Here is an 11,674-nt window from a genome sequence, read left to right as displayed (position 1 = left end):
AAGAATAAATAAACCTTTTTTTTATGTGAACAATTTCTTATATTTCATATATACTATATAGTAAAGCACACACATTATATATTACTCTATGTACTACATGTATTATATTGTATTATATCACATATAATACAATCGATGATATTGTTAAATAATCAAATTATTTGGTAGAAGGTTTTTTATATTTAACAATATTTAATATTTACGCACTATCATATACTACTCTATATAATATATATTTTCTATAATTGTATATTTTATTTCATTACATATAATACTATATAAAATAATATATTGCATTGGGAGAGTATTTATATATATATATATATATATATATATATATATATATATATATATATATATACATATACGATGAGGTGGCAACTTGTCCAGGGTGTACCCCGCCTTCCGCCCGAATGCAGCACCCCCCTAGACCCCAAAAAGGGACAAGCAGTAGAAAATGGATGGAAATATATATATATATATATATATATATATATATATATATACACACACAAATTTGTATGTAGACAGTGTACATACTGTAGTATATTTATAAATATACAGTAGATACATTACTTATCCACAAGATGGCAACATGCAGTTAGTTACGTGAAATGACAACCGTACTCAGGGACGCCGAAAAGGGGGGGTAAAGGAGACGGATTCTAGGGGCCCATGATGGAGGGGGCCCAGAGAGGCCCCTAATGATGATGAAATTATAATACAGAAAAAATAATGACACTGTGTTGGGGGCCCTGTAAAGATTCTTTTCATGGGGCCCAAAATCCCTAGTGGCACCCCTGACCGTACTACTACCAAACACTCGTGTATTTTATATTTAACAATATTTAATATTTATGCACCATTATATACTACTCTATATAATATATATATGCTACATCATTGTATATTTTATTACATTGCATATAATACTATATACTATATTATTAAATACTATATTTAATTGGGAGAGTGTTTTTATATATATACCGGTATATATATATATATATATATATATATATATATATATATATATATATATATATATATATATTTATATATATATATATATGAGGCTCCACCCCCCCGGCGACCCCAAAAGGGACAAGCAGTAAAAATTGGATGGATGGATGTATATATATATATATATATATATATATATATATATATATATATATATATATATATATATACATCCATCCATCCATCCATCCATTTTCTATCCCTTGTTTATTTAACAATATTATAAATTGAATGTGAGTGTGAATGTTGTCTGTCTATCTGTGTTGGCCCTGTGATGAGATGGCGACTTGTCCAGGGTGTACACCGCCTTTCACCCGAATGCAGCTGAGATAGGCTCCAACACCCCCCGCGACCCCAAAAGGGACAAGCAGTAAAAAAATGGATGGATGGAAATATATATACATACATATTAGTATGTATACAGTGCACATAGTATATTTATAAATATACAGTAGATGCATTACTTAACCACAAGATGGCAACATGCAGTTACGTGAAGTGACAACCGTACTACTGCCAGACACTAGGGGGAGACAATTGCTCTTTGACAACCCAGGGAAAACAGAAGCGTAGAAGAAGACCACCCACTCGTCTCCTGCACATTCTGCGGCTTTTTCGGTTCAGTCCCTCGGTCGGGGGGGAAAGACCGAGAGACCTCTCGAAGGGGGACAGCGTCCTGGCTTGTGCTCCTACTCCTATGTCCACGGCGGTGATAATGCGCGACTAAAAGAAGCACTTATCCGATGGCTCTTATTCATCAAACGTAAGTTTTTGCCTGTCAGTGGATCGCCGCAGCGTGTCACTACTTCCCAGTGCAGACGTGGTAGCTTGACTTGCGGCGATTTTTGGAGTTAGCTCAACGTCAAGTGGTCGTTAATATTCCACCTGCACCTTAAACCGTCGATAAACTTACCGGAGAACGCTTTAATGTGAATATTGTGTGAATACAATACAACTGGCGGGTATTTTTGACTTCACTTCCTCGTTAGCCTAGAGACGTGTCATCTCGCTAGCTTGACGTTCCAATAGACCCAAACTAACTACTGTCATTATTAAATAAATTAGTAAAACAGTTACCAGTCTTTTTTCCTGTGAACTGTACACCCGTGTTCACAATGTGCCCAGAAAAATAACAAAGAAAGCACAAATGGTAAATAGAATAGAATGGACCATATTGTCATTATATTTGCATATAACGAGATTAAGGACTCCAATTTAAGGTGCGGTAGTGGGAACACATATGGGATAAAAAAAAATTACACGAGAGGTAATAAAGATACAACTAAGAATTGAAATAAAAATAAAAATAATAAGCAATCCTGTACAAGAGTGGTTCTCAACCTTTTTTCAGTGATGTACCCCCTGTGAACATTTTTTTTAATTCAAGTACCCCCTAATCAGATTAAAGCATTTTTGGTTGAAAAAAAGAGACAAAGAAGTAAAATACAGCACTATGTCATCAGTTTCTGATTTATTAAATTATATAACAGTGCAAAATATTGCTCATTTGTTGTGGTCTTTCTTGAACTATTTGGAAAAAAAGATATAAAAACAACTAAAAACTTGTTGAAAAATAAACAAGTGATTCAATTATAAATAAAGATTTCTACACATAGAAGTAATCATCAACTTAAAGTGCCCTCTTTGGGGATTGTAATAGAGATCCATCTGGATTCATGAACTTAATTCTAAACATTTCTTCACAAAAAAAGAAATCTTTAACATCAATATTTATGGAACATGTCCACACAAAATCTAGCTGTCAACACTGAATATTGCATTGTTGCATTTCTTTTCACAGTTCTTTTTGACAGACATTTAAAAAAAATCTCACGTACCCCTTGGCATACCTTCAAGTACCCCCAGGGGTACGCGTACCCCCATTTGAGAACCACTGCTGTACAATATACAAAACACTATACAAAACACTGTACAATATACAGAACAAGACAAGAGTACCGTAGTAATAATAATAATAATAATAGATTTTATTTGTGCTACAGTGTATTAAAAATAAAAAGATAATAAATAAAAATAAATAAAAAAACTAGAACAGCCAAATAGCTAAAACTAGTATGCATACATCTAAAAAAGGCTTTTAAAAAAAGAAGGGCTTTTAAGCCTTTTTTGAAAGCATCCACAGTCTGTGGTGCCCTCAAGTGGTCAGGGAGAGCGTTCCACAGACTGGGAGCGGCGGAGCAGAAAGCCCGGTCTCCCATTGTTCGTAGCTTTGTCTTTGGAGGTTGGAGGAGGTTAGCCTGTCCGGAGCGGAGGTGTCGTGTGGAGGATTTGGGGGTGAGTACCGTATTTTTCGGACTATAAGTCGCAGTTGTTTTCATAGTTTGGCCGGGCTCCAGTGCGACTTATATGTTTTTTTCCTTTTTTATTATGCATTTTCGGCAGGCGCGACTTATACTCCGAAAAATATGGTAGTTCTTTGAGGTAGAGGGGGTCATTTCCATGGAGGCACTGATAACAACAATCAGTGTCGGATGTGGGGAGGGACAAGCGGTAGAAAATGGATGGATGGGTTATACTTGTATAGTGCTTTTCTACCTTCAAGGTACTCAAAGCGCTTTGACACTATTTCCACATTCACCCATTCACATGAATCGATTAACGTGGACCCCCCCACTTAAACAAGTTGAAAAGCTTATTCGGGTGTTACCATTTAGTGGTCAATTGTACGGAATATGTACTGTACTGTGCAATCTACTAATAAAAGTCTCAAATCAATCAATCAATCACACACCTTCACACACTGATGGCGGGATGGCTAACCACGACCCATCAGGAGCAAGGGTGAAGTGTCTTGCTCAAGGACGCAACGGACGTGACTAGGTTGGTAGAAGCTGGGGATCGAACCAGGGACCCTCAGGTTGTTGGCACGACCACTCTCCCAATAGCGCCCACGCCGTCCCCACAGTGAGATTTATTAGGTAAACTACGATAACCGTGATAATGTAACAAAAAAAAAAACCTTACAGGCTGTAGGAATGTTTTCAGATAACATCACGTATTGAACTCCTGCACAAAACAAATATTTTTTGTATCATCTAGGAATAAAGCAGCCCACACACAGCTTTTATTTGACTACCGGTAATTTAAATGACCATGATGTTTGGTTAGTCAGAAAGAGGAGCCTCTCTTCAAGTCACTTGACACTTCATCCTCTTTGTGCAACCATTGCTTTGTCCTCTTAGGTAATAACAGTTCCTGTCATGATGACATATACTCTTTGAGGCTAAGATAAGATGAATAATGCAAGGGATGATTCAACACCATTCTCTTTTGTGTTTTCAGCTGTAAAGCAGTCACAGCATTCAACAAAATGATGACTTTGTGGATATTTTGCTTCTGCCTCATCGGAGTAAGTTGGACCAATAAGCTGAGTTCGGCCACAGCCGACGGCCAGATCGCAGAGAATGGAGTATCAGGTGAGCCATCAGTCATGACGTTAATTGGCGTTTAGGTCTGGCAGCGATACTGTAGCAGTGCGCCGTCTGCATGCATCTTTTGTGATTATGCAGGCACTATATGTAGCCGTGCCGAGAATAGTCCGGCCCGCATTCTCAAATAGGCCGTGTCCTCCAACAAACATCAAACAGCTTAGTCAGACAGGAAGCAATTGACCTAATGGCCCGCCTGGTGCTGTTGATCATTTGCGGAGTTACGGTGAAGCAGTAACACTATCATTTTTAAGTAATACAACATCATGGATAGTTAATGTACTCTTGGAATTTAATGACCTCACCTGCAGCCTGTTACTCATTCCACTGGTTGGAAAGATAATAACTGGCAGTGTAGTGTGTCAGAAGGGTGTTGTGAGGAAAAAAAAACGCCAAACAAAAATATCAAACTCTGGGAGTAAGTCTCTGAATACAGGAAGGCTTTGAAGGCAAAGCCCAAATGATTTAAATAGGAGCCAATCGTAGTATTTGTTCTGTTATTGTGCACGAGCCATTAGGGATGTATATGTTTTGGTACCGGTTTCTAATTGGGTCGATCCAGGGTGACCGTCAAGATTCTGTACTAGTGATGGGTTGATGAGGCGTCATGAAGCGTTTCGACACATTGCAAAACTGTATTGATACTGTGTCGATACTGTGTCACTAAATACTGACATCTGCTGGACATTAAAAATCCCTACAGGCAACCTATGGACCGACTCAACTGACACTGATTTTATGACCTAGTATATACAATAATATAAACCAAGTCATTGTATTTCATTTAGGATTATTTCATATCTTCATTTAAATAAAAACATATTTTTATCTTTTTTAGATACAGTCAATAAAAAATGTGAACATGTATAATAACATGGAAATCTAAGAGAATGTGTTGTGAATGAGGATGCTTGTGGACTGGGATTTTTTTTAATTACTTTTTTACACATTTTTATTTAAAAAAAACAGTTTTTCCAACGTATTCAATTTCAGACGATTTCTTTCATTGATTGATTGAGACTTTTATTAGTAGATTGCACAGTGAAGTACATATTCTGTACAATTAACCACTAAATGGTAACACCCCAATAAGTTTTTCAACTTGTTTAAGTCGGGGTCCACTTAAATTGATTAATGATACAGATATATACTAACATCATAATACAGTCATCACACAAGTTAATCATCAGAGTATATACATTGAATTATTTACATTATTTACAATCCGGGGTGTGGGATATAGAGGGGGGGGGTTAAGTTTGGTTGTTATCAACACTTCAGTCGTCTCTTCTTAGTTATTTCTCCGGCTGTAGAAAAGACCCGCTCACAGGGCACAGAGGAGGCGGGAGTGCGACACAGTTCGCGTATCGGTCATGTGACCAAAACAGCTCATGATCGGTCACGTGACTTTCTAAAAGCGGTACGCGCACCGACACAGGGTTTCGGTCTATGAGCTCGACGCATGCGCCGATGCATCGGTGTTGCCGGACCCACCACTATTCTGTACAAATGATACGACTATCGGCATTTTTTATACGTTGCAGCTGAGACGCTGTAACATTGACTTCAAGTGTTGCAGCTATGCATAAAAAAAAGATGTGGGTAGATAATCATCTTGGAATAATCACAATAAGGAAGCAACACCACACAAAAGTTTATAACGCAACAATATTTCCTTCTCAAAAGTCCTTAAAAGTCACGCACGCTTAAAAGGAGTCGTGTTGGTTTGAAGTTTGAATTGAACATGCTTTATTCATGGCCGCTGCTACCGTGTATCATTATCTATTATTCTAGTGATCCAGTAGGCTACAAGCTAACATTAATACCCCAAAAGTAAAAATGGAAGTAATCACAGGGTCTTTTTATTTACTGTATATAGTACACACTACACAGACACATATATTGTACATCGGTAGCTGTTAGCACTCAATATGGCCTTTGGTCCGCAACTCAAATACGTCCGTGTGCAACATAAACACAAAACAATTTGTATTGTTACCAAATGCACACCCACTTACATGGTAATTGAATGTAATGATTTAAATACTATATATTTGATATGATACATCATGTAAAAAAAGGTCGGTGTTCTGCAAAAGAATGCCATACATTAATATTATTTCCAGCTGAGTGTATTTGTAATGAATAGAAATACAGTGATAAGTCTGTGTAGTCTTTACAAGATAACGACATAACTGATTTCACCTCGCACTGCACGCATAGTTGACTTGTTTATAGTAAGACTTAAAGAGCAGGTGTTTTATAAAATAAGTCCATGCTCTGAGATGTTGGTGGTGTACAACCTCTTGTGCTAATTAAAATGGAAATAAAAAATGCATTTTTTTCACGTCTTTATTTACACGATCCCCGCTTCCGCCATCCGAGTCACTGCCGTTGTGTCCTTGGGCAAGACACTTCACCCACCTGCTCCCAGTGCCACCCACACTTGTTTAAATGTGACTTAGATAAAGGGTTTCACTATGTAAAGCACTTTGAATCACTAATGAAAAGCGCTATATAAATATAATTCACTTCACTTCACCAATTACATAAAGTACTGATAAGAGTACGGATGAATACCGGTCTCAGTAAGGAATATTGATATCGGTATCAATAAAATCCTATTGATATACAATTTTGGTAACCACTTTATTTTGTTTAAGAAAATGTGTAGCATTTAATGACACAACTTTAATACATCATCTGATTTTCAACAATAGTAGCAACTTGAAAGTTTAATAAGACAAGCTTTTAAAACATTTATTACTGTTTACTTTAGTTACTTGCTTCAAAACGTTTTTAGTTCTATAATCTATTGTCAAAGTATCAGAACGAATCTAAAGCCCAAAAATCGAATCGGAGGCCAAAGATGTTGATCGAGACATCCCTAATAGATAGGATGTTTATTGTGATATTTTAAAAATAGATATGTTATTAACGAAGGTCCTGAGTTCAATCCCGGGCTCGGGATCTTTCTGTGCGGAGTTTGTATGTTCTCCTCGTGACTGCGTGGGTTCCCTCCGGGTACTCCGGCTTCCTCCCACCGCCAAAAACATGCACCTGGGGATAAGTTGATTAGCAACACTAAATTGGTCCTAGTGTGTGAATGTGAGTGTGAATGTTGTCTGTCTATCTGTGTTGGCCCTGTGATGAGGTGGCGACTTGTCCAGGGTGTGCCCTGCCTTACACCCGAAACGCAGCTGAGATTGGCTACAGCAACCCCCCGCGTACCCGAAAGGGACAAGCGGTAGAAAATGGATGGATGTTATTAACATTGCATCATGGCCTCCCTCAGTTGCTGGAAATACTGCAAAATAGCACTTTCTTATCCGCATTTGGTTGTTTGGACTTTGCTCAGTGGCTTTGCTCCATTTATCCATTGACGAAAAACAAAATGGAAAAGGAAAGAATTGGTATTTTGACACCCCCACCGATCCTTTGATTGTTCTGCATTTTTTTGCTCTGAAATGCAGCAAAGTCAGCTTTGTGTATTGTAGTAATAACAGCTACCACAATGTTAGTGTAAAGATACATCACTGCCACTTTGTAGTACCGCCAGTATTTTATTCCTGAAGTAGAAAAAAGGTAGCATTATTTATTTATTTGTCCATTATATTTTAGGGCAGAGGCCACTATTTGAAAAATATATTTCTTAAAGTTTTGTTTTCATTATTGTTGTTTGCACACACTTCTTACACATGTGGTCCTGGAAGCCATAATATGTGACAGAATTCTTGACAATACTTTTCTAAGCAGTCACGACTTCTGTTATGGCGTTGAAAACGTATGGCATCTGTCGTCCACTGCCAGTGTCTTGTGTAACTGGAATTCTTGAAAAACAAAAGAAAATTAAAAGCAGGCTGACTGGTTTGCAAAACTCTTATCTCGTCATCTGAGGGTTTTGTTTTGCAAGGCAAAGGAGAGTAAAAAAAAAATTTGGGCGTGTGAGATTCGCAGCAGGTGAAGTCTTTCACATAGCCACCCAGTTTTTTTTCTTCTTGTTACCATGGTGATCCATTGTGTGTATTATGGGTATGTTGCCCTACTAGTTCTGATGCTTAAAAACTTTTAGTTTGGTACTTTGCAGCAACAAATTGCTCAAACTGCTGCAGTTGAAAGGCTTCACCTGTGCACCCACTTTGCTTTCTGTATAGTTTATCCTGCTTGTCATAACATGCCCTTCTGAGAATAAAGAGAACACTAGTTGGTATGTGAACATTGCATGGTGAATTAAAGTCTGCTGCAAACTGAATGCAACTCATACAGTACAGCAGCGTGTCGGTGACTGCAAATGTCAACATAGTGCTGCCATTTGGCAAAAAAGGCTTTTTGGAATGTGTTTTCGAGTATTCTTTCTCAGATTATGTCAGTCTACAATCAAAACCGGCTGACACCACACATGTGAAACAGAAATAATCAGTTCCAGGGTCAGGCTGTTGCCTACCACACAGCAAAGTTCCACACATGTATTTGTGTGTTTCATTTCATGCAGCGGTAGATGCTTGCCAAGTGTGGGCTGTTTATGCATTGTACATCGGACATATCATTATAGTGATGAGCAGATGCATTATAATGCATGACCAAGTCAACTGTGGTATGTGCGTATGGTGAGTGTTAAGAAGCAGTCTACTGTTTAGAATTGGAACAATGCGCTACACAGTCTCGTAAAAAGGTGTTTGCGAGCAAGGGCGTATATGCCAAATCCTAACAATATAAATAAAGAGATAATTTATTAATGGTGGGTAATTGAGTAATCTATCAATTAGTGTGATTATATGGGCTAGCATCGGCTAGCTCATTTTACCATACGTGGTGTAAAGGAACACATTTGTTTGACAATTGTGTATATTTTTCACAATCACTAAGTTTATGTAGAATTTTTGTTACTGGCCTGGATAAAGTGACTGATGTTTGCGGCGGTCCCTCACCCCGTCTTGTCCACACGTCCGGGCGGGGAGCCTGTGCACACATACAGATGCAGTCCAAGCATAAGGGCCCTGGGCCCCCTCAAATTTTAACACTGAATTAGTATTCTTACTCTTGATTTTAATTGTATTCAATAATTTTATCTAACTTATTTATAGTTTAACAGGATAAACCTTGTCAAATGATATGTAACCATGTGTTAGTCACAAAGATTATTATCATAGGCTTAGGTCAGATTTACATAAATAAATATGAATCAAATAAACGGGAATAAGCGGTAGAAAATGGATGGATGGATAAACTGCAAAAGAAGGGCCTCTTACATACTGATGAAAAATAAATTTACACATACAACTACGCAGTCCTAAAATAAATATATTTTAAATGAATTAATAATAATTTGTTTCTTAACTAATCTGTCAGTACAAATGAAAACACTGCTTCACCATTTTAATCATATATATATATATATATATATATATATATATTTTTTTTTTTTAAACTTCTCTTTGACTTAAGCTCCAGACTTTTTCTGTTTGTTTGATATTGACATTACTGCCACAAATGGTGGAAAAGTGTATTACAATTGAGTACCTCTGCGGACCATACAGACCACAGCTGTGAACCAGTAATTTCAGCCCTATGGTTAAGAAACACTGGAATAAAACACTTTTTTGCCTCAATGAAAATTCCAGGTTGAATTAATTGGTGAATTAAACATTTGTTCTGCTTGCCATAACCTTCATTCTATTAAATGCACATCATAATTATTTAAATAAATCAAAATGAAGACAAAAAAAACGATCACAGCATCCACACACCACCACTCTCATGTGCACTATTTTGCAACGGCTGTGCGGAAACTATGTTCGCATATTTAAAGTTTCGGGCGCTCAATGTGGTCTTCATTTTATCCATTTTTATTAGTTACAATTTACACTAAACGATTAATGGATAATGAATGCTTTTTTTCTAAGTGAATTAATCGATTAATAATTACAGGACTAGCAGAAATAAACGCAGCTCATTTTCTGTTGTCAAACAGAAGAAAAAAACATGACATTGGTAATGTTGCCTATTTTAAATTAAAGAAGTTAAAGTACCAATGATTGTCACACACTAGGTGTGGTGAAATTTGTCCTCTGCATTTGACCCATTCCCTTATTCACCCCCTGGGAGGTGAGGGGAGCAGTGGGCAGCAACGGTGGCCGCGCCAGGGAATTATTTTTGGTGATTTAACCCCCAATTCCAACCCTTGAAGCTGAGTGCCAAGCAGGGAGGTAATGGGTCCCATTTTTATAGTCTTGGCCAGGGTTTGAACTCACAACCTACCGATCTCAGGGCGGACACTCTAACCTCTAGGCCACTGAGTAGGAGGTTCACCCCATGTGATGACGGTCCTCCTTTTTTTATAGGTGCCAAAGAAAAAGCAAAACACACAACTAGGGCTGGGCGATATATCGTGCAATATAGAAAATTACTATATCGTGATATTCGAGTATACGTTCTCACGCAGTTGCTTTTAGCTGCGGGCATTACACTACAGGCTCTTCTCACTCTTTGTTGTCTCTCCTTCTCACAGAGACATAAAACAAGCGCACTTTCTCACATACGTATACGCCCTCGCGGAGCAGAGGGGAAGCGGCATGGGTAACGTTAGCTGTGGTGCGAGTGGTAATACGAGAGAAAGAAGGTGCGAATCTGGTAACAAATGAAGGAAGAATTAATTCCCAAGAAAAACAGCAGGGGGTCCATCGTCTGACGGTGGTTTGGCTTCAAGCGGGAATATGTCGAACAGACAACCGTATAATGTCAAGTGTGGGGCAAAAGCGTTGCTACAAAAAGTAGCATTACTGCTAATATGTAGCATCATTTGAAAAGTCACCTGCTAGAGAATGAAGAGTGCTTGAAACTCCCCATGTCAACATCTCCGTTCGGTGCCACACCAACAAAATGCCGAGGCAACCATTTCCAGATCAACACCGTATGAAAAAAATAGTCAACAACAGAAGGAGATAACGTCCGCAGAAACTTACCACATAGTGAAGGACATACACTATTTGATTTCCTATTATGCAGCTAATTTTTGTTTGACAGTTATTGAAATATCTTGTGTGACATCATGCACAAAAGTGCACTTTATTTGTTTTAAACTATTGTAGTGGCGTTCTGTCCAAAAAAATGCACTTTAATTTAGTGTTGTTTTGATATGTCATCTTAGTGACATCATGCACAAAAGTGCACTCATAGCTTGTTATAAAATGTCTCTGACAATC

At 37.8% G+C, this 11,674-nt stretch overlaps 1 protein-coding gene across 1 annotated transcript in view; it reads left to right on the top strand.

The window, feature by feature from the left end:
- Positions 1–1,595: 1,595 nt before the first annotated feature.
- Positions 1,596–11,674, top strand: part of LOC133614909 (stromal interaction molecule 1-like) — a 35,287-nt gene continuing 25,208 nt past the window's right edge. Inside the window, exons 1-2 of the mRNA XM_061973272.1 lie at positions 1,596–1,786; positions 4,327–4,460. Of these exons, the coding sequence (XP_061829256.1) occupies positions 1,767–1,786; positions 4,327–4,460 (154 nt within the window). The 5' untranslated portion in view covers positions 1,596–1,766. The remainder of the gene's footprint in view (positions 1,787–4,326; positions 4,461–11,674) is intronic.

This window comes from Nerophis lumbriciformis, linkage group LG17 (genome assembly GCF_033978685.3).
Source record: "Nerophis lumbriciformis linkage group LG17, RoL_Nlum_v2.1, whole genome shotgun sequence".
In the NCBI taxonomy this organism is placed as follows: domain Eukaryota; kingdom Metazoa; phylum Chordata; class Actinopteri; order Syngnathiformes; family Syngnathidae; genus Nerophis; species Nerophis lumbriciformis.
Note: the sequence above shows the minus strand (reverse complement) of the source record. Positions and strands in the feature narration are given on the sequence as shown.